Source organism: Tribolium castaneum, chromosome 2 (genome assembly GCF_031307605.1).
Source record: "Tribolium castaneum strain GA2 chromosome 2, icTriCast1.1, whole genome shotgun sequence".
NCBI classification, from domain to species: Eukaryota; Metazoa; Arthropoda; class Insecta; order Coleoptera; family Tenebrionidae; genus Tribolium; species Tribolium castaneum.
In genome coordinates, this window is record NC_087395.1 from 21867676 (window position 1) to 21891756 (window position 24081).

The window sequence follows — 24081 nt, forward strand, 5'->3', positions numbered from 1 at the left end:
AGTGACGAAATACGAAAACTACTAATAATTTGGTCTCGCCCATTTTAGGTTGACGTGAATGTCAAGTTTTTTATAAATTTGTGTAAAAACTCTATTTTTCGCGTAATTCTTAAATGAACGATGCACTTTTGCCATTAGCGACTCGTGTGCGGTGTTAATTGGGTGCTGTTGTGCGGACCTTCATTGAAAATGGGTGAGTTGGAGCCGGTGTTTGGTTATCCAGTTCCTGATTATTTGCATAATTCGTGTCTGTCCTTTGGACGTGTTTATTGTAAATCATTATGTCATGCCATTATCTCCGTCACTTAACGACGTTGTTAAACACCCCGCGATGTCCCCCCGCGAGCGGTAATTTTAGACATTGATTTTGATCTCGTCTGAGTTTTATTGATAACGTCTCGATTATTGCTTTTTTTGGGCAAAACGCGCCTGAAGATCGATAAATTTGTTACTACGGCGACCCTCAATTGCTCTTGGGGTAGGCCCTCGCCCGCCATTCCATATTTTATGGTCGGGGAGTGATTGTGGCGTTAATTGCGTTTTTATTACGGGACAAACCTTGACCCTCCTGATTATACAAAAACACCTTCGTTGTGATAATCGCGATGACCTAATGGCCATTCAAAATGCGGATATTCTGTGCCAGCTCTGCCTCAAAGGAGGCTAATTCAAACATGAATATTGAAAGAGTGGCTGAGGGAAAAAGGACCGTGTTTTTACGGCGACTTTGTCGGGAAACGGAGATGCGGAACGTAATTAACTTGTCTTGGCAAAAAATCGCAAAAAAGTCAAGTAGGCTCGGCGTTAATGTCACATTTACCGAGCCTACTAGACGTTTTGGACTTTAATATTCCAATTTCACTTTCTATAGATCTGAATGATAATATCTACTCCTGATTTGGAAATTTACATTGTGGTACATTGACTGATAGGTTTGTGATTTTTTGGCTTGATTGCATCATTTATATCATGTAAATGTCGTAGTTTACTCTAATTATAAATTTTGCTGACCTTAGTGTCATTGTTTTATGTTTTGTTTTCAAATTATGTTACAGTGACTCAGACAATGGTTATCTTGGCCGATTTTATTTATTTATATTCAAAAATGGCTCCATTTCTTATGTAAACTTGTCTACTTACCTTTGATAAGGTGTACTATTTGTTATAGATAAGGAGTCTTTATCTTATTTACTTATTCTTTTAACTATTTGTTCCTACACTATTTTTGTTTTAAGTTTTTTAAGTTTATGTTGAGAATGTCTCTAGTAGTGGGTTGATTTTTTATTGCTTACTTTGAGAGAATCGATGTGAAATATCAGAAAAAGAGCTAAATTTAAAATTTCCGACTTAAATTGTTCAATTTAGCGTACTTTTCAAAAGAATGTATCAAAAAAATTAATTTATGCAACAAATTGCAAAGCAGTTTTTTAGTTGACTTACTTCAATCTGGCTTTTTTGAATAATTATCCTTCTTTTCTTGAATGAATGCCACATAATCGTCTGACTTTTTTAAAGAAACGTGGCTTATTTAAGAGATTTTTTGATAGGCAAATTCTACGTTCGATAAAACTTATTTTTTACGAGAATTGCCCGAACTTATAGTGAATTTTGCGCTTTTTACACATATATATATACCGTGACATCATAATGTCCTACATACCGTTTATGTTGGTATAAGATGCGGTATGGCCCTTTTTTAACCTAATCTAAAACTTCAACAACTTATTTCACCCCTGTAGGGGGTAATTATCAATATAGAATTGCATGGTCACGCAAATTACGTAAGTATGCAAAATTTCAATTCATTCGGACAACAGGAACTCTCTCAAATTTGGCTCAGAAAATATAAAACAGACAGACAATAAAGCAAGTTAAATAAATTTTTTTGGATTAGTCAGTAGATGTACCTATTTTTACTTTCTTTTTGCAAAATGCGTATTTTGAAAATGTATATTGTCTGGAACAGGTTGGAAGATGTTATGTCTGCTGCAGAAAGAACATTTGTTCTGCACGTTTCAGTGGTTGTAATAAGTGTGTGTGTACTCAGTAATAAACATTTTTCCAATTAAAATTTATGGAAACGGTTAGTCAAAACCACCAGTATTAATAATAATTTATTTGAGTTTTTAAAATTGTGCAGAATTGCCAACGGATGATTTATGGCATGACAAATATTTAACTGATGTGTTTTAGTTTCTTCCTATCTTTTTTCTGATAAGATTGTTTGGAACTTGGAAGTGGGCCAAGTCTTCGCGTAAAACATCATTTTCGGCAATTAATATCAATTTATCTTTCGATAAAGATCGGTGCAACAAGCAAAAGTTATGTGGGCAAAGATAACTGGTTTGGTGGCGATAGTAGGTGGCCTCTTTCTGTTACATAAACTCGTGGGTTGCAGCATTTCTATCGCCGTTTCTTTATCATAACTGTAACAAAACCTGCCGAGGACAAGTCGTCTACCTGTCGTCGTGAATCACCCGCTTTTCACTTTCATGTCGAAGATGCTCGCATCCGATGGATTGTTAATCACTTTCTACCTCAGTTGTGTCGTTTCCTGGTTGAAGGACCGCCCGTCGTGTTACTCGAGTTCGAAAATCAATTTTTCCACTTTCGTACAATTTTTTATCAAATTTAATTTTTCGCTCCGACGAACGCGTTGCTCATCGTTTATTATTATTTTTTTATTTAATAAGATGATAACCGCAGCATCGTCGAGGTCTTCCCACATTTTCAATGCGTTTTGTTGTCCAAACGGTAAAAATAGAAATGACTCGGAAAGTTACGTCATTGATGGTAAATATTTGCATTTGCGATAGGTGCTCGCGAATTGTTGTTTTCCAATTCGTTTTTGGGCGACCGCTAATTGGGTTCTGTGGATCGGTTCAGAGGTAATAAAAATAATTAGAGTTGGGTTTAACTCCAGCGACTTTTTGTTCCAATTTACATATTTGTGACGAGGAGTCAAGGTTGGAAACTTCAAGGTTTCTCGAGCGTAATTTGCTAAAAAGCAACTGGAAGTTTTGTTGCTGGATGTGTTATGTAACGCCGAGAGTTGCAAAAGTGAGAATAAATGTTATTTTTTCGCAGAGATGATTTATTTGCTGATTAAATTTGTCTCATAGTTTCATCCGAGATTACAAAAGCGTTACATCACTGAAAGGATCTTTCTTGTTAAGTAACTGTGTTTAAATATCAGACACGTTGGTTATTCTGTAACCAAAAGTCTGGGCTTCTGCAAAAGTAAATTGAAAATGACTAAATATACGAGGATGAAAATTCTTCCTTATTTTCTTATAAGGGGAGAGAACACAACATCCTGACTGTCTTAACACCATATTCCAAAACTGTGTTGTTATAAAAAATAAATGGTTGAAATAAACTTGTGAAAGTATAAAAAAACAGAATTGTCGGTTTTTGAGTAAAAATTGTTGAAACATGCTCAGTCAGATCTCATTTCCGTTCCATCTGGAAACTTCCGGAAATTTATGAGTTTATATTTTTTCTGGAATTATTTTCGGACGAAAAACAGTGGAAATCTTCCCGTCTTCTAGGACTAAGCAAAATAAATAAATATCAGAAAATTTTGAACCGATTAAATTTGCTGACAAACAAATATTTTTGAAAAGACTTTGCACTTTATAGATTGGAAAATTCCAGTTTTTGGTTTCTGGTGTTTGAATTAATTTCTTGACGACTTTGTCCTGTCTCCACACATTTTCACTTTTTTTCTGCTTAGGTACTTTCATCGGAAGTACAATAAGTGTCATTCTAATAACTTATGGCATTTCTGGCGAAAGTAAACCGCTCATCATTGTTTAAATTCTCTCTGAGTTACGACCCCGACAATTTTATAAAATCGTTTGTTGATGGATTTGTGTGAATGAACTAGAGCACTATACTTAGTCAGCGATGTACACAAGATCCGCTATTCCTAAAACAAACTTTGATATATTGATAACAAAACCCCACATTCATTGAACTCCCAGCCAAGCAAAACGCCCGTTCCAAATTCGTCGAAACCGCGACAGTTTTATGCACTCGAAAATAGCGCAACCTTCCAGCGATCAATTCCATATTTTTATCCAATCCACGGGCAGCCAAGACATTGGCCGCACTTTTCTCAAAAGGTAAAACTAAAATTACCATCGTGCGTGCAATGAACGGTCAAACATTTGACAATTTAAATTGCTGCACTCACGTCTCTCCACTCCCGTTCGACTCGTTAGTCATCATCATCGGGGCTTCAGTCGGTGCTTTTGCTTTCAGTAGAGAGTTTCCTGCTGTTCGGAGCGCGCAAAGTCGGTACATGTGTAATTAGTGTCGAAAAATATGAAAAGCAAAAACAAAAGCGACGCCAAAGTGGCCAGCGAGCAGCTGATCCTGGCCGAAAAGCCGCCCCTTGACAAGAAAAAGCTGGCCGCCCTCGAGAAAGAGCGCCTCAAAGCCGAAAAGAAGCTGAAAAAAGGTGAGCTCCAAGGTCTGGAATAATAGCACGACGGTGACGTACCGCAACCTTGGATTGTCCAAATAATTCCATTTATTTTTGTGTACTGAAATATTTATTTGTGTCAAAGTTATAATACGCGCTATCAGTCGTGACGTCACCTCCCCACTCTTATTACGGTAGGTCAGTTGCTCAAAGCTAAACAACCAGTCTTTTACATGTGGTGTAATACGTTTTTCGGTTTTTTGGTTGTGTTTGTGCGTTAATAACGTGTCAAATAGCTGCAGCGGGTGTAATTTGTGCCACTAGAGACTTTAATTTAATTTAGAAGTGACTTTTTGTGAAAATACGAACTTTATAAAAGAATACAGGGAACCACGTTGTCGGTGAGAAAGTGAGTAAGCTTTAATTATACTTTGAGAAACTATTATATTTATGCATTTTAGTGGCAGAAAAGCACATTGTTAAGTTTCACTTTATTGCGAAATTTTTTGGGGACGGTAATCGCTTTTTAGTTCGGGGAGAAAATGCTTTTACCAGCGGTCACGTCACCAAATTTAGGTTTGATGGCACAGTACAACCGATGAGAATTTCTGCAGAAGTTCTACCGAGCATGAAAAAGCTAAATTATACTGTGGAGGTTTGTATTTATTTAACTGTTAGACATTTCTTCTACAAAGTGTGTTTTAGATTTCATATGACCTAGAAGAAGGGGTTAAGACGGCACATTGTACCTGCCCAAGGGGCAACGTGGCTTGCCATCATATGGCTGCAGCATTATATTATGCTCATTATAATGTAAGTGCTACTGACATTGAGTGTCAGTGGAGTGCCCCATCAAAAACAACACCACAAACAGAAGTCATTAAGTTAGCTGATGTTTACAAGCCGAAATTATCAAACTATACGGCACTGTCTAGGTCCTCTACTGAGGACGAAATTATTCAGTTCCGTGCCGAAATAGGCGTCACGAATGTGGTGGGCTTCACTTGGCTCCTAAGACCAGAAGCAAGTGAAGAAGCCAGAAAAATTATTGCAGATATCGAAGAAATTCTACAAAGCTTAGAATACGTGCAGGCCATAGACAAACAAAAGTTTCTTTTGGAGAAGTGCAGAATAGATGAGGCACGCATTAAACTGGTTGAGGCGTGCACTCGGGGCCAACATGTTAACGAAAATTGGCATGTAGCAAGGAAACATCGTTTAACGGCCAGCAGGTTTGGCATGGTACTATCTGCTTGCAGTAGACGAAGATTCCCACCCTCTTTATTTAAAAATTTGGCGGAAGGCTATTCGCTTGACAGGGTTGCTGCTGTGCAGTGGGGTAAGACCCACGAGAAGACAGCGCTCAGAGAATTTGAAGAAGCGACGAATCTTAAAGTCCAAGAGACGGGATTTTGGTAGGTCGAAAATAATTAACACGTATAACTTAGATGAATAATGTAATATTACTTTTTTTTGTAGGTTGGAAGAATCAGGCTTTTTGGGAGCAAGTCCTGATGGATTAGTGGAAGAAGATGGGATTCTCGAAATTAAATGCCCATATAAATATAGGGACACTGACAGTTTGTCTGAAGCCCTGAAGGATAAAAAATATTTTTATTGGAGGGATGAAAATGAGGACATTAATCTTAACAGCAATCACAATTATTACCACCAAGTACAGGGGCAAATGCACATCACTGGTCGAAGTATCTGCTACTTTGTCGTGTGGACACCAAAGTGCACAGAGATATTTCAAATTGAAAAAGATCCGGGGTGGTCAGAAAATATCAATATTTTAAAAGAATTTTATCTTGACCAATATATTTCCTTTATTTCACAATAATAAACTGTATATAAATAGATGGTTTTTATTTTACATTATTTTAATCATCACAATCCTGAAACAATTCTGCTACCTCTTTAATTAATGGAAATTGGAGGTTTGTTAAAGCGGCAGTCGCTTTAAAAACAATATCTCCATAGTGGCACAAAGACTCTGGCAAAAAATTTAAAATATGATAACATTTTAATCGGCGTATTGCCCTTTCGACGTGTATTCTTGCACGTGCAATATTTTCGGTACACTTAACTTGCTCTGGTGTAAATTGGACATTTGATAAAAAAGGTGGAATATTCAAAGTGACCCCTGGTGGCAGAATATTTTGGATCAAAAATCCCTTATCGGCTAAAATCATATCTCCAGTTTTTAACATGTCGATTATTCCACAATTTAAAACAACTTTTTGATCAGAAGTTGATCCCACGTATAAATCACTTACAAATGTGATGACACCATTGGGTGCAACTCCAATTAGCCCTTTGAAAGTATTATGATGTTTGTAAGTACTATATGTTAATTTCTGTGTTGACATAGACTTACGTGATACCACAGTGAAAATTTCGGTACAATCTAGAACTGCTCTACAATTAGTAAAATTGCTAAAACATGTTGGCAAGCAAGATTTATTTTTTTCGCGCGAAGGCATTGTCGTCATAAACTGTTTATATAAAATTTCATATATTACATGGACAAATGTTAAAATAATATTAGAAACTGTGCTTTGGGCAACCCCAAAGCGTTGCGCCAAATCAAGTTGAGGGAAATTGAGTCGTAATTTTACTAGGGTTAAAAAGAGTTGGTCAATTCTAGTTAACTTTTGGACTGTCCATTTGTGGTAATATTTTATGTCCAACTTTTCGATTAAGTGAAACAATGCTTCGAAAATCTGGCTATTGGGAAGACCGGTATATAAAACAATGAGTTTGTCATTTCCTTGAACATTTTCATAGCAAAATCGTACTGTCAGATATTGTATTTTTGCTTTAAGTTCAGCATTTTCCTTTTTGAGAAAATACATTTCTGCTTCAAGAGCCGCATGTGACACCAAGGGTGCTTGCACACCCATAGATTCTAACGGAGCATCTTGAATTATATCTGCTGGTGCTGCAACTACGGCTGTAGACGTCGATGGCACTTCCTCTAAATTCATTGTCGATGGTACTGTTTCTTCCGGTATATCAACACTATTCAAATGATCAAATTGTAAATCAATTTAAAACTAGGATTCACTTTTTACCTTAATGATTCAGCGGAACTAGAACAAGAAGGGAGTCCTTGTTTTTTCATCTTTTTTTTTTCTGGAGATTCCACTTGAAAATAGGCTCTTTTTGCGATATTGTGCAAAAATAATTCAGGACCATTTTCCTTTCTTCCATCCCGAAAATGGCAGCTGCAAACGTAGGCTCCTGGTCCGGGTTCTACATCTCTTCTACATTTAACAATGAAACAAGCAATTAAAAATTAATATCAAAACATCTATTAAAAATTACCTCAACAATTTTTTCCATAGTGCTCGTTCTTTTCCCGACTTAGGAAAACTAAAAAAATGGCATTTATCGCGAGTACTATAGTGTTTGCAATCTGGAGCCCAACACATTCCCATAGTTGTGATGTAAAAACCTACTACACATGAACTATCAAAGTATCGCAACAAAATATTATTCACAAATCATACCTAATGATGTACCACAAAAATGAGATAATGTCTTGGAAAAACAGAATTTTAAAAATTCAAGAACACGAAGATATGGAGAACGATCGGAAAAAACACGATAACAAAAGACACTCACGAAAGAAGCACAGAACTCACAACCCGTACTACTTTCAACCATGTATGTGCCTGAACCCTCTACCCTCGTATACCTGCTATTCATCCCTCGTGATGGGGGAGGGGGACAGAAAACAACCCGTTTATTGGGGTTGCGCCGGTTGCACCCCATGAATTCGTCATTCAGAAGAAATCCAATGTCATTAGTGTGGCAAACCATTTTTCCCTCAGTTTTAAAAGGCCACATAATAATTTACATCAATATGATGTCCAAATTAAGAAAAACTGAATTTTGAAGTTTGAAAAAAGTTAGGTTAGAAAAGGATTTATGTGTTCAACTTACAGAAATATTAGCTCAGTTGCTAAAATCTTTAAGAAACGACATTGCATTTTTCATAGCTATCATTTCTCTGTAAAAGTAATGTTCCTACACTTCTAGCATTAAAGAAATACGAAAAACTTTTAAATGCCCATAAGAAAAGCATTGAAAATGGCGATTGTTTAGCTTTAAGGTGCTGACCTACCTCAAATGTCTACGTCACACTGATAGCGCGTATTACGCTTTGAGTCAGTTCGCGTGCGTGGTAACAAAATTGATAAATAAAACTTATCGAATTTAATAAATTGGGAGAAGCGGTTAATTGAATTATGCTAATTGACCCTTCTGCTCCTAAAAGAGGTTAAAGTAGTTGACACGTAATACGGCTGAATACATTAGCTTCGTCGAATGCTTTTTTAAATTCCTTTTTGTGGACGGTCACGGCATGGGCAAAAGTAGACCAGTGCGGCCAGAAATTATTGAATTTTTTTAAACAGCATTATTCCAATTTTCGGTCGAAATCCAATTTTTCGCTCCCAGATAATAAACTCGTTAACCCAAATTCCACCTACAAATTAATCAAAATGTGTTTAATTCAATTCGTTCCAATTAATCTATTTTTAGCAATGAATCCGCTGGAAATGTGAATTAGAATCCTAAATCTGTAAATATTGATCTTCCGACCGGTGCTTTTACTAATCTAATTAATAATTTATAAGTTTTTTAAACGTTGAGTCAGTTTCCATTAATGGACACCAATGGAAAAAGTTGATGCGGCTTTACTGACATATTTTTCCTGCAATTAGATAATCTGCGTAATGAAGTTTTTACATAAAACTTCAATTATTTTTGAAATTAATTTCTAATTAGTCGATTGTAGCTGCGTAATTTGTAATTATAGCAAAAGCTTGTTAATAGTTCAACAATAATTATCGCCGGGTTTAGGTTAAGGCCGAATCCAGTGCGGATTTGTCTTGTGAAAATAGCGAGTGATTGTCGCGAATTCGCGTCCCGTCCTTGATTTTCAACAAAGTCATGTTTATATCCTCTTCATGAATGAAAACATTTCGGTGTATTTTTAGTCTGTGTACGTCTGTCCAGGTTTTACATTTTCTGAAAAATTCCGGCTAAATGGGTTAGTGTGGATAATTTTAAATCGCCGGTGAAAATAGTTGTTCCGAAATTCTGGGTTAACACGGTTTTTACAATTAATTACGTTATGTTGCAATCCTTGAACGTGATGGTCTTATTTACCTTATGAAGGCAGAGTCGTGAAGCGACTATAAATTCTAGTGTTGGCTTTTAAACAAACTCGGGTAAAATATGTATGGAGCCAGAGCCGGACGTTACATCATTTTGTAATACAGACTCGTAGTCAAAGTTTCAGCTGTGGGCTGAAAAATATTAATAGGATTACGGATATTGTAGTGTTTGGCACTTATCAGGAACCATTTATCATACTGACACCGCGAACTGATAAGAATTAATTGATTTCGAACGGCTGAAATAAACCAGGATCTATAGAATTCTTTTCTAATAAGATTTATTAAAAATACGTTTTTAATTGGCAGTATTGTTTTATTTCGGTAAAAATCGTAAAAGTTTCACTCAGTAACCTTATTTATTCTTCAAAGAAAAGATGTAGAACGGTAACAATAAATTAATAGAGAAAGGAAAGTACGAGAAATTGGGAAGAAAGAAAATACTATAACAAAAATTAAAATTAAAACATTACCTGTCACCATTTACAAGCTTTCATAATATGTACAAAAAAGACACTCATTTTACAATTTCGATAAATGTGTTGTACAAGTAGGTACTTACAAGATAATTGTCAGATTTTTTCGTATATCTTGATTAATAGTCGCATCAAAGACTACATTTCCAACATTCGAAATATTTAAAATAATCAATAAATATTTAAAAAAGTAGAATTAGTTTAATGTTTGCTTATGTAGAATGCTATGGATAATCGAATGGCGTTAAGAAAATTGGCAAGTTCTTAATAGTTTTCAAATTATAAATTCTTTTTTATTTTTTGTATTTGTTGGCAATTTACTCAAAAAATATTAATCGGTGAACAATGTTTTTTTAGAAAAAAAAAGAAATTATTGTTTTCAGGCACTTTTTTTTAAAACTTTTCTATTTTTTAAGCAATAAATTGTTTAAAATTAATTATTTCCTTCTAAACCGGTACATAAATCTTTCTTCTGAGCTAGAATAAAGCTTTTTCACAAGAGTTATCTTGTTTTTAAACAAGAATCGTGTGAAAAATACGAAAAATGGAGAATAGAGAAAATATTATAACAAAAATAATAATTAAAACATTACCTATCATCATTTATGGGCTTTCATAATATGTACAAAAAAGATACTTATTTTACAATTTCGACAAATGTGCTGTACAAGTAGGTACTTACAAGATAGTTGTCAGATTTTTTCGTATATCTTCATTAATAGTCGCTTCAAATAAAAGATAATCGACAGGATTTCCAATTTTAGAAATATTTAAAATAATCAATAAATGTTTAAAAAAGTAGAATCATTTTAATGTTTGCCTTTGTAGAATCATCTGGAAAATCGAATAGCGTTAAGAAAATTGTAAAGTTCTTAATAATTTTCAAATTATAAATTCTTTTTTATTTTTTGTATTTGTTTGCAATTTACTCAAAAAAATTAAATCGGCGAACAATGTTTCTAAAAAAACAAATTATTGTTTTTAGGCACTTTTTTCAAAAACTTGTCTATTTTCTTAACAACAAATTGTTTAAATTAATTATTTCCTTCTAAACAGGTGCATAAATCTTTCTTTTGAGCTAGAATAAAGCTTTTTTCGTTTGTTCTACTAGACTTGTCTTGTTTTTAAACAAAAAATCGTCTGTAAATCGATGTTTCCGGACAAGATAAGCCGTTTTCAACCACTTTTTAAGCAAGAAATTGTCTAAGATTAACAAATTTCATCCAAACTGGCGCATAAACCGTTCGTTAATAATAATAATAATAATAATAATAGTAATGTTTATTTCAAAATAAGTAATAACTAATAAGGTATTTTCATGAAATAATTTACCAATTCTGAAGTTTTATTGAGGATTACTTTTTTGTACAGGGTAAGTTTACTAAAATTATGTTTATACTGTGTCTCAAAAACGTGCGATTTTTTTCAGATTTTTTTAAATATTTTATAATTAAAAATAATTAGGTAATTTAATTGTATTATTATGTGTAGTGATATTTTGAAAGAAACGATGCAAACCGATGCATGCTATTTGTCATAACTGTACTCAATTTTATTTATTAATTTTTGGGATAACTTAAAGTAAAAGATGTGTTTGACTGAATTATTATTATCAAATGAAACATCTAAATAGGATTCAGAACCTCAATTAAAACTAATTATTTTACTTACTTTCTTTTATAAAATTTTGCTTATCTTCCTCAGTCCAAAGTAAAGTAAGTCAGTGCTTTGTTAATATTCAGCAAAAGTTTGTCGGTTCCATTAATGTTGACTTTGATGGTCTTCGACTTGATTTCTGAGCTTCGGTAAAATGTTCAAGCGCGTGTCTTGTGAGCAAATTGATTTAAACAAATTTCCCAAGCGATATTGACCGTAAAACGGCTGTTTTTTCCTCTTGAGAGAATCACAGGACTTGTCACGTTACGAATAGATGACAAATTGCCATTATTTCATTATTAACAGTCTGGCTCAGCCCTCGAAACTCTTCTTGTTAATATGCACGCAATCGCATCATTAAAACAGCCACAATCAAGTCCAATTGTCCCCTGATTGTTTTATTTTCGTCGCGGTTACTTTATCACTCTGATGCGGAAATCGCCGCCTTACCGGAAACCAATTAATCCCCCATTTCCTCCTGTTTAGGTAAAACTCTATGCCAGGCATGCAAGAAGAAGTGTTCCGGCGAGGTCCTCCGCGTCCAAGACAAGTACTTCCACACGCAATGCTTCAAGTGCAAAGTGTGTGGAAACTCCCTGGCCCAAGGCGGATTCTTCTCCAAAGACGGTGCTTATTACTGTACGGCCGACTACCAGAGGAACTTCGGCACGAAATGCGCCACTTGCCACGACTACGTCGAGGGCGAGGTGGTGACCGCTCTGGGGAAGACCTACCACAAGAAGTGCTTCACGTGCGATCGGTGCCGGCAGCCGCCACCTGACGAAAAAGTCACCTACACGGGGAAGGAGATACTCTGCCAAAAATGTGTTCAGATCCCGGTGCGGGACGGGACGCCCAAAACTAGCCCCACGAGTAATAATGCCAATGGTAAGGTTTGAAGTAGTTTAGAACTACAAAATACTGATTTGCACCCAGATTCCGTTATTTTCAATTAAGATTACAGCTCGCTCCACACATGCACCAAATTCTCTAATCGCGACGATAACCAAACTGTCGTCATTCCTATAAATATCGGCGCAAAATGCGATACGATTTTATTGGATTTTTCGCTCTTCGGCGATTCAATCATGATTAAAATTGCAGAATGTGCCGGCTGCGGCAAAGAACTGAACGAAGGACAGGCTCTGGTGGCGTTAGACCAGCAGTGGCACATTTGGTGCTTCAAGTGCGGCACTTGTGGCGTGGTTTTGCACGGGGAGTACATGGGGAGGAATGGACAGCCGTACTGCGAGAGGGATTACCAGAAGCAGTTCGGGATTAAGTGTGCTTACTGCAGCAGATACATCAGCGGGAAGGTGCTTCAGGTGGGTGATTTGACTAGGAGATTAATTTTCGCATTTTTGGATCTCACTTAGAATTGTGCACCTGTTATTTTTTCGTCTGCAGTTCGCTGGCAATGCCGGTGCCTGTGTAACCATGCAGAGAAAGTAAAAGCATTTTTTAATAGCACTGAAGCCGGTTCTTTGTCCGAAGAAATTTATGTGTGGCTTTATGCAACAGTCGCTGTGTGATTACAACAAATTTTGTTCAAGGTTACGGGTTTCATAATGGGAGAAAGTGAAATTTTGTCGGTACAACTACCGTTTATTTAATTTGAATGAAAGTTGAATTATACGGGTGTTACGCATCGTTTTGGAAATTTAATTCTGAATCATCGTAACATCCTCTTTTCAATTGATGTGAAGGACGGTGCTTGAAGTTGGAGAGTTGGGTTTTAATAGATTTGGTCATTTGTAAACAAATTAGGAAAGTAACTGACATTTACTGCGGCGATACTGCATTGCAATTTCCTGTTTTTGGGCATAATTTTACGTGGAGTGTTTTTTTTTTCCTAAGTTCCTATGAAGACTTCATTACTTACCAATAGTTATTGTCCAATTTATACATATTTTTTTATATTCAAGCCATAAGATGAGAGAGCTAGACTTTCGTAAATATTTGCTTTTTTGGAGCGTTTTAGTTAAAAATTCAGGTTTTTTGTGAAATTGCGCTAAACCGGATCAAAAACACCAAACTGGGTTGTAAATGACGTCTGTTTCGCGAAATGTCTCAAAAACAAGTCGAATAATCACTAAATTTAGTCGACAAGTGGCTCAAAAACGACATTATTTTTTCTTTTTAGAGTTTTACAGCACATTTTTCGTTCAAAAATACAAAATTTCGTCGAATAAATTAACTGAGAAGTGACCAAAGTGATTCGAAAGTAGAAAGAACTGCATTTTTCAATACTTTAAACGTATTGTCTTCGCTAAATTTTGCATAAACGGTCTGAGGATGTAATAATTTGCGATGTAATAACTTAGGCCGAAACTTTTAGGTAGTTTGCTTGATTCTGTTTATTCGAAAGGAAAAAATAACCAAATAATTAGAATTTTGGCACGTTGTTCAACTAGAAACGCAATTATTTTGGAACTTTTCGTCCTAAAAATATCTCGAAAAGCTACGAAATGATTCAAAAATGTTGTCGCACCAGTCATATAAAGCAACTTGTTTGAGTTGTTAGAACATTTTTCAGCCACAAACGCAATTATTTAGCAACATTATCAAAAACTGGCCGAGAAATGACCAACTTGTTTAAAAAATCATGCAATTAATGCATTATGTGATATAGAAATTGAATAATTCTTCAAAAATAAGCCAAAAAACCCAAACTGGTTTAGAGATTTTTACTTTTTTCGAGTTCGTAAGAACGTTTTTCACCGAAACACTGCACAAAACTTTGTAAATTTACCCAAAAATTCGTCCAAATAGTGTTATTTTTGCCTTTTTTGACCGCTTGAGACATTTTTGAGCTACAAACTAAGCTTTTTGTGAAATTCTATTGCTAAAACCGAAAAAAAATGTCTCAAAAATTTTATATTTTTCTCTTCTTCATAACTGTTTATCACTTTATTCAATTAAAAATGCAGTTATTTTTGATACTTTTATCCAAAAAAAAAAGTCGAAAAGCCAGAAATTGGTTCAAAAAAACGTTAGTTTTGCCTAATTAAACGCTGTTGCACTACACTACTCACAAGGCTGTTTTATAAACTGCTCTTTTCAAAAGTTTTAGTGTTTTTTTTTAACCAAAATCGAAATTATTTAACGAAATTTTGTCAAAAACTAATCGAGAAATAACCAAATTCATCCAAAAATGGAATAATTTTTGCATTTTTTTCCTGGAAATGTTAAAAATTAATTAAATTAGTATTTCGCAGCAAATTTGTCAAATTAGGTTGAAAGCGCCTTTTCAAAAGTTTGTGAGCTAAGAGATCTGATGTTAAAGCAGGAAATAAACGCTGTTGCATTACTCACATAACGTATTTTCTCTTTTTTTTTTGCTTTTTTCGAGTTTTAGCACAATTTTTTGAACAAGAAACGAAATTATTTAGCGAAATTTTGTCAAAAAATAACCGAGAAATTGCGAAAATGGAACAAGTTTTGCATTTTTTCAAGTGTTAAAGATAGTTGTGTTGCAAAATTTTTCTAAAAAGGTTTAAAAATAATTGAATAATTTCGCAGCAAATTCTTCAAGTTACATTGAAAGTTGTGTTCTTTTGCCTTTTTTTCATGGGTTTAGAAGCATTTGTGAGCTAATTAACTAAATTGAATCCTTAACCAAAGGATGCAAAAGTTAAACAACAACCTATTAACAATAATAATAACTTTTATTGTCCAACGAAATCCTCGGTTACAAGACAAATGTAAATGTTATTTTTTTTTGTTTTTTTAGGCTGGTGATAACCACCATTTCCACCCGACTTGCGCCCGCTGCACGAAATGCGGGGACCCCTTCGGGGACGGCGAGGAGATGTACCTCCAAGGGGGCGCCATCTGGCACCCGCGCTGCGGCCCCGGCCCCACGGAAAACGGCCAAATTTTGAACGGTTCAGGTGAGCCCAACGGCCACTGCACCGACACCGATGCTTCTGTGCGAGAGTTCGACAGAATGAGTAGTTCCGGAGTGAGCGAAATGCAGGTATTTTTCGTTCATTGCACATTTATTACGTTCCCTCAGTTTTTTCGTTTTGCCGTCCGTTGTGGTAGAGTTTTATTTTTTGCATGGTATTTTACAGTTCTCCATGCGCTCTCGCACCCCTAGCTTGAACGGTTCGTTATACAGTCCCACAAGCATGTCTAGAAAGGTTTGTTTCATTTTATTTTTGCTCGACCCTTATTTTGTGTCGTGATTTCCGGCTTGTTCGTATTGAAACATTGGCGCTTTTTCGCAGCATTTCAGTTACCGAACACCATCGCCCGGCTTGATATTAAGAGAGCATAACAAATCAGCGACTCTAGCCGACGATATTTCCAGAATTTATACTTATAGTTACCTTACGGAAGAACCGACTTTAGGGTATTTACGCAGACCTATTGATCCCTATGATAAGGCTCCGACTTCGCCACATTTCCATAGACCGACTTGTGAGTCACTTCAGGTCGAAGTTTGATGACAAAATAGGTTAAATCATTCAAATTCCAGCCCAAAATTCGTTAAGGGGAAGTCAAAGTGGCCGAAAAAGTCACGGTTCGAGGTCAGCGATGAAAGTTTTAGTTGATTCGATTAGAAGTGAAACACCAAGGCCTAAATCGCCGCACATGAATAACGAAGAGCCAATAGAATTAGCGCATTTCCCGGCTGCCAAACCGCCACAACCCGGGGAACCACCGAAAATCGAAAGGGACGATTTTCCAGCGCCGCCCTACCCCTACACCGACCCAGGTAACTAATAAAAAAATTAAAATAATTTGAAACCATAAATTGGATTTTAATCGGAAAATTAGCTGCTTGAGACTAGCTTGAAAATTTGGAAAAATCAAATTTTTCTTTTTGAACACAATTTTTATTCTTTATGTAATACAGACAAGATTATGTTATGAAGTTGAAGACATGAATTTTTACTACTGGGAACTATCGTACTTTTAAAATTTTTGTTGATGTGACCTTGTGAGAAAAACTGAATTCTAATAATTGATCTTATAGATTTTTTACTCAATTTGAGAATCTTCTGGTTATTTATTTTTTTATTTATTTTATTTAGGTGGTTAACAGCTTTTAAACCATAAGAATACCTTGTTTTAAATCGGCTTGAAATGATTACTGTTTTGATTTTTCCTATATAATGTTTTTAGTCGATCTTTTTACCTGTTTGTACTAAAACTGGATTAATAAAATAAATTAACCTATTTTTATTGAAGATATATATTATTTTCTTGTAATGTTCCATAAAAATATAAACCTCCTGAACCCTGTAACTTGACTCAACCTTTATGGTAAAGTTTATGGATTAGCCATAAGTTTTAAATATATTTTATTTTGTAGAAATAATCATTTTGAACATGGTTTTCAGACACTGGTTTTTTAATAACTATATAAAATGTTTTTCTTAAAAAATTGGTTACTTCTACTGATGTCAGTAACCAATTGTTTTTGTTTTTTTATTAGGGCATTTAAACGAATTTCAATTCTAGGAAGAAAAAAAACTCTAACTTAAAAAAATCCACAAAAATAACAATCGATTTAATATCGATTACTAATTATTATTGAGTAAAAATAACAGTACAATTTTCCATTTTTCCCAATATTTTCGATCAGTTTTATATTGATTCTGTTGATCTTAAACCGACTTTAGTTTACAAAAAATCGGATTTACTGTTCAATTTACTAAATATCCATCGTTATTTAGCCTTTTTCCCTTTTATTTTACAAGATCTTGGATCTTTGAACTAATTTTAGTTTTTTGGTTTATAAATAATTCAAAAAAGTTAGAAGATTACTGGATGTTAAAGAAAACCTGCAGCATTTCAATCGCTTCTTAGCTTTATTTAACAAAAACAAGATATTTTATTGTGAATTTGGAATAATTAACTCCCAATTGGTTTTATAATTTTTTTTTACTTAATTTAAGAAGCAAAAAGTTAAAGAAGTTGTTATTCATTTTAATTGTTTTAAAATCTCAAGGTTTGAGATATTTAATTGTGGAAATAGATTTTTAATCTACAAAAGAACTATTAGTTACTTCTTCTAATTGTGAACAGTGTTATAATTTTTAATTATCATTTTATTTGAAAATAACGCGTGCGACGTAACAATAAGGTCAAAAATATTGGTAAGCCGTTGTTCCAGATTAGAATTGGTTTAAGTTAATAATAAATCGTGGATTAGAAAAATTACTTTCTTTGAAATAAATTCAGTTTGTCATAAAATCGGTTTTTGAAACAATCTAATTATGTCTTGTTTACTTGCAGTTTTTATCTTGGTTTTATACCAATTTAACCAAATCCGGTTGTCAATAAAAACAACGTTTTTTGTGGATCTTAAGATTATTTAACAAAACAAATAATTTAAAAGCAAATACCCATTTTTACTAAGACTGGATCAACTGATTTTCTTCGAGAAAAATAATTTTATTTTCTTACGAAGTTTAAACCGCTTGTACCTTTTAATTTTGACTTTCAATATAAAATAAAACCCATATTAACTCGCCGGTTTTAAATCGGTTTGATTTCACTGAAAAAAAACAGAAACTTGACTTTTTTAAAATATTGCTTACTTCTATTTGTAATAAAAACACTAATTTTGAAAAAAATTGTATTTTCAAAAGCAATGGATTTGTAATAATAATAATAAATTTGCTGCAAATTATTGGTTTTAACGCTGGTTTGTGGATTAATATTAACCGTTTTCAAACCATTTAGAAAAGATCAGAAAATAAAAAAAAGTGTTTAATGGAAAACTCCGATTTTTTTTGACTAAACATTTTCCTAGAACGTCGGAAAAGATGGTCCGACTCGTACAAAGGCGTGCCCGACTCGGACGAGGACGAGGTGGACTCCAGCGCCCCGAAAATCGAAGACCTGAAGCTGAAGAAGGAAGAAGAAGAGCTGAGCAAAATATCCAGCGGCATCGGAAAAGTCTTCCTCAAAGACGTCAAAGACCGCGAGAAATTGCGCCAATGGAAGGCCGCCCATTTAGACCCGCGGAACGCCTCCAGGTACACACATAACTGGAGTAGGTAGGTGCTCATTGTTTTGTTCCAGGACACCTTCGGCGAACAAAGAACCGGCGTACAGATTGAGATATGACAACCCGATCGGGGCCAGTCCTTCGCGGAATATGGACCACCCCAAGCCCTTCGACGAGGACGACTATGACCGGTCATACAGCGGCCGGTCATCGGTGGGACGCTCCATAAATTATAACGGTAAGTGCGAGTACGTACACGCAACGGAACACAATTTTCTTATTTTAAATTAGGTGCGAGTGAGTGGGTGTTTTTTATGTAAATGTTCCGAGCACTTGGGGCGATCGGATGGTAATTGCAACACCCACGCACTTGTCATGAACTGTTTAACATTTAATTAGTTGATTGTCTGAAGAGTTTCGCTAATTTAAAGTAAGAAATCGGGACCTCAGGGGACGGTGTGAGAATGTGTAAAAAATTATTTACATAAAACGAATTGAGTTTTTAGCTTCAATTGGCAGGTAATTACTAGAAAGGTGAGAGGTGAATGTCGGGAAATTATTACGAATTCGTAATCTTAACAAATAAAACGTTCAGGCATGCGTCTGTTTCAGTTTTAAAACCAATTATTGTAACAAATTTTGCATGTTTTGCTTATAAATAGCCACGATTTTGTTTATGATTTTGCATTTTATTATTTTGCGTGTTGTACAGTAGTCTCATCATTGCGAAGTGTCCCTAGACCAGGTTACGGGTTAAAATCGTCGACACTGCCTGCTAGAAACGGATATGTAAGTAGTGAGTTAGTTTAGGGGACGTTTCCGAATTTTGATAAATTCGCAAACGTCGAAAACACACAACATGCGGTCTCACACGCTCTTCCATTTTCATTGTGTCATTTTTTGTGTATTTTCACTTTCCCTCTGCGCAGTTGTGAGCGCTCTGCGACATGTTCCTAAGCCGGGTTATGGTTTGGCGCCTCGATCTCATACATTCAGTTCATCGGCGGGTAGTTATCCGCAGATTCCTGTAAGTGCGACCCTAGGCATGCTTTCGTGATTGGTCGTTGTGCACGTCTGAAACTGTATCGGGTGCACGAAAAATCGGTTCAAACTTTATATCGCAGAAAAACGCGGTCAAAATTCACCACCTGTCTTAATTTTAATCGCGAATAGATTTTTTTTTAGCCTTCATTTTTCATTATTTGCTTATAAAATAACCGTTAACTACAATTAGATTATTTGAAAACTAAGTTCATGTAAAAAAATTTTAGAGAATATTATTCCTCATAAAATAATTTGTTAATAGTTATAAGGATAGTTGTTAGAATTAGTCAACTGTATTTTCAGAATGTTAAGTTTTCTACAGAAATAATGCTAAAGAATAATAAGAAAAATTGTGGATGTGTTTATAAAATAGTTTTGCAGAATAAAAATAATTTTACAGGAGAAAACTTTATAAAAAATTTGGAGACGGATTTAAAATAATCTAAAGAAAAGTCCTGATTTCAAATTTTCAAATTAAAGAAGAATTAAAGAAGAATCTTAAGAAAAACGTAGAGAAAGTGTAGAAAAAATTCTAAAGAATATAATCTTGAAAAAAACAAAAACAAACAAAGAATCGAAGAGAAATTTTTAAAAAATCTAGTACGGAGTACAGAAACGATGTGAAAAATAATCTAAAAATGATATCAAAAACCAAAAAAGAATTTTGAACAGATGCAAAGTCTAAAGTCTAAAAGACAATTTGAAGAATGTAGAAAATTGTAGAAGCATTTATTAAATAATTTTGCTTTTTTGATTAAAAAGTAATTTTAAAGAAGAAAACTTTATAAAAAATCTGTAGACGAATTTAAAATAATCTAAACAAAAATCCAGATCTCAAACTCAAAAAAAATTTGAGAATAATTTTAAGAAAAATCTAGGGAAGAGTAGGTAGAGAAACAATGTTAAATAGTAATTTAGGAAAATTCTAAATGAAAATATAAAAGAATTTCGAGAAGACGCAGACTAATATCTAAAAGGGAAATTGTAGAGTGTAGAAGAAAGAAGTGGTTATAAAGGAATTTTGAATACCGCCTGCAGTATACTATTTGACGTGGTTTACACATGTTGCTATGTCGTAACCAAATATATATTATTATTACAAAATAATTCAAAAAATTTAAACACACCTAAAAAATTCAGAGAATAATCTTAAGAAAAATATAGAGAAAGTACAGAAATAATACTAAAGAATAATTAAAAAATTCTAAACGAAACGGATTTTGAAAAGGCTCAGTCTAAAAGAGACTTAGGAGAGTGGAAAGAAATGTTTATAAAATAATTTTGAGTAGAGTTCAGAAAATCATAGTAAAGCGGCATCTCAAGAATTTATAAGAAAATCTGGAGATGGATGTATAAAAAAACAGGAACAATTTAAAGAAAAGTTCAGATTTCCGATCTTTAAAAAAAATCAAAGAAGATTAAAAAAAATCTTAGAAACAATACTTAAGAATAATTAGAAAGACTTTTACAAAAACGGGGACAAGAGTCTTATTAGCTTACTGTTACAACATTGCAAAATTGTCAGATATTCAAAAATATTAATTTTGCACTACATGCTCTAAACCTATAAGTAATTGAAAAAGAACTTCTCCTTTATTTTGATAATGAAATTTTGAAGTGATTTAAATTGTTTTTGGTTATTGTATCATAAATCAACTGATAAATTCTACTAAAAAAAGAAGAAATATTCGTATACTAATGAAACTAGCTGTTGTATTTTCGGAATTTTTTTCTGTCACTCGTAAGACTTTCACGTTGGTTCCTTCCTTAAGGTTTAGAAAATTGGTATTTTTTCGAACACCCGATATTTGTGAATTCGTCATGTCACTTGATTTGTCTAAAGCTTCACCCTTCATATGAAGGTTTTTCATGTTTTTCCCTCAACTGGTTAAATTTTCGTGTCTCGTTCTCTAGCTTAGTCATGTCGTCCTGTCATCCTGTATTTATTCATCGCATGTTTTGTGTGTTTCTAATCCCTCGAAAATCGGGAAATTCGGATGTTTAATTACGTTCCTCCTTCACAGGGCGATTATTCGTTTAGCGGAATGGGTGCAAAAACCCATAGCACTGACTTCAGTTGTGGAAAATCCGACAGTAAGTATTTCATCGTTTATCAGTAGAAACTGGCTTTTAAGCGGCTTTTTGACACATTTTCTGAAATTTTTACGCACCGAAAACTCGGGTGACTTTGGTGGGATCGAGAGAAAAGTTTTAACAATTTTTTTTGAGTAATACGCTGCTTACTTCTCTTTGGTTGTTTTTCAAAACCGTATTGCTTATTATGCATGATTTGCGTCCGAAATCGATCGAAACGATTGTACCGAACGAAATTCTAGGCTAGTTTTTCCAATACATATTTTATAAGCTAGAATGTTAAGTTAATGCTTTTTCTTCAGTTTCCACTGGATCCATCACGGATGTTGAAAGACGTGCTCTGGTATGTAAATAATGCTTTATCTAACTTTTCTGTGTAACGCTCCAAATAACGGCTTCTTAATTTTCAAGCGTTTTGTTCTGTGATAATACACTTTTTCTCGTTTTTTATTATTTGCCTTTAGTTAGTTTGGGGTCAAGGTAAAATAATCTTTGGTTGAGGTTACATCCAGCAACAAAACAGTTTTATAGCCACATTTTCACCAAACTTTTCACCACGAAATTGTTTAAATACAGTTTCTTACAACCAACTAAAAAAATTTAAAAGTAATTATTTTTGAGTGACTGTGGTAGCCTGTGGTTTAAGTTTTTGTGTTTTCTGTCTCTATTTTATTTAGTCTTGTCATCTTATATTCAGGCACGATATGCAAAAAAAAGTAAATTAACTGTTACAATTTTTTGTTCATATTTCCGGTGAAATTTTGGGGGTGAGTCAAGGAAGCGTTCTGCTTGTCTTGGGGCTCCCCCTGTGCATAATTTGTTGCTTTTCCGGTTAGTTGTATTGGTGGTGGCGCAGTTTTCGGTTTTTGTTCGTAACTGTGTTGTGTGCTAGAATTCCGAAATGCCCGTGTCGGCGACTTACATGGGGGCCCTGGGGCGCTACCCGGGCGGGTACTCATCACAAGTGCGACGGTCCCTTCCAAACATGGCCCACACGATGCTGATAAACGAACCGGCCAAAATCTACCCTTACCACTTGCTTGTGATCACTAATTACAGACTGCCTTCTGATGTCGACAGATGCAATCTTGAGGTAAAATACTTTTTCCGATTTTGTGACCAGATGATTGGAATTTTTTGTAGCGACATCTGTCGGACGCCGAGTTCGAGGCGATTTTCCAAGTCTCGCGGACCGACTTCTACCGACTACCCCAATGGCGCAGGAACGAACTAAAACGTAGAGCTCGCTTGTTTTAAACTCTTCATGTGCTACTAGATGCTGCTTGAGTGCTAAACCACCACGCTAAGGCTGCTATACACTGCGATGTGTAACTGGTTTTCTTTGAGTGTTCCTTGATTCATTTACCGACTGGATCATTCTTCGCCATAGTTTAAGTTGACAAGGTTTCTGCGAAATGTGCTAGAGTAGCTCTTGGTTTCCTTACGGATTATTCCAACTAGATAAAAAACAATATTTTTCTACTGATTTGAACTATTATAATCTGTATTGTATTGGTGAAAAAGAGTATCTTGGAAGATTCAACAATTTTTTAATCATAGGACAAATTGGCTATATTCAGAGATTGATATTTTTTCTATAGGATAAGTGTATAACTAGGTAGTGCTAAGATAGTTGAAAGTTATTTATAAAAACGGCATTTAGATTGCTTTAATTATTGCTTTGGGCTAGTCGTATATTCTTTTGTACATTTGTTAGTGCTGTCAAGGACTTTGTGGTACCTTTTATTTCTGGTATATTGTTTTAAACCCAAATTCATTTTCATGAGTGTTTCTATTGTTACAAATTATTTATTTATTCTCATAAAATAACGATTTTAAAGCTTTAGGTATCTAAGATTTGTTAATAATTGCTCTGATAAATAAAAAACTTTTAAATACGACTTGTTTACTTTTTATAGCCACTCGTTTAAGACATTTTTTACCACCACCCATAATATTAAATGGGCAAACGCCTGAAATTTTGACACATCGACTTGAATTATTTTTTCACTCCAAAACCGAGACCGATACAAAATTTTTATGTTACAAATTGTTCAAAAGAACTGGGTCTTTCAAATAAAAAAAATTAGACCACTCGATTAACGTGTAACAAAAATATTCATTTTCATAGTTGTTTCAATTGTTACAAATTATATTTATTCTCATAAAATAACGATAACGCTTTAGGTGTCTAAGATTTCTTGTTAATTGATCTGATGAATAAAA

At 34.5% G+C, this 24081-nt stretch overlaps 3 protein-coding genes across 17 annotated transcripts; 2 read left to right on the forward strand and 1 right to left on the reverse strand.

The window, feature by feature from the left end:
- On the forward strand, positions 1 to 23756 carry Unc-115a (Uncoordinated 115a). 11 transcript variants are annotated; one of them, XM_008199779.2, is made up of 14 exons: positions 1 to 193; positions 12237 to 12638; positions 12855 to 13075; positions 15484 to 15729; positions 15827 to 15895; positions 15983 to 16175; positions 16234 to 16473; positions 18520 to 18745; positions 18792 to 18955; positions 19647 to 19744; positions 21786 to 21855; positions 22158 to 22198; positions 22748 to 22948; positions 22999 to 23756. In XM_008199779.2, exons 1-14 carry the CDS (start codon positions 190 to 192, stop codon positions 23110 to 23112), a joined length of 2289 nt encoding a protein of 762 aa, XP_008198001.1. In that variant the 5' UTR covers positions 1 to 189; the 3' UTR covers positions 23113 to 23756. The 11 variants fall into 11 exon arrangements, with proteins under 11 accessions (XP_008198001.1, XP_008198003.1, XP_015839054.1 ...); XM_008199776.3 differs by lacking the exon at positions 1 to 193 and adding an exon at positions 4225 to 4465; XM_008199778.3 differs by lacking the exons at positions 1 to 193; positions 19647 to 19744 and adding exons at positions 4226 to 4465; positions 19433 to 19506.
- Positions 4575 to 6289, forward strand: LOC135265312 (uncharacterized). Its single transcript, XM_064354666.1, has 4 exons — positions 4575 to 4838; positions 4891 to 5084; positions 5135 to 5844; positions 5909 to 6289. Coding segments are annotated over exons 1-4 (1269 nt in total). The 5' UTR covers positions 4575 to 4837; the 3' UTR covers positions 6273 to 6289.
- Positions 6234 to 8603, reverse strand: LOC135265271 (uncharacterized). 5 transcript variants are annotated; one of them, XM_064354665.1, is made up of 7 exons: positions 8381 to 8585; positions 7945 to 8322; positions 7760 to 7892; positions 7507 to 7698; positions 6810 to 7453; positions 6670 to 6746; positions 6282 to 6614 (listed from the first exon to the last, which is right to left on the reverse strand). In XM_064354665.1, the coding sequence occupies exons 2-7, from the start codon at positions 8282 to 8284 to the stop codon at positions 6597 to 6599; spliced, it is 1404 nt and encodes a 467-aa protein (XP_064210735.1). In that variant the 5' UTR covers positions 8285 to 8322; positions 8381 to 8585; the 3' UTR covers positions 6282 to 6596. The 5 variants fall into 5 exon arrangements, 2 of the variants coding, with proteins under 2 accessions (XP_064210734.1, XP_064210735.1); XM_064354664.1 differs by having other exon boundaries at positions 6234 to 6746; positions 8381 to 8603; XR_010332919.1 differs by having other exon boundaries at positions 6234 to 7453; positions 7760 to 7889; positions 8381 to 8603.
- Positions 23757 to 24081: the final 325 nt, after the last annotated feature.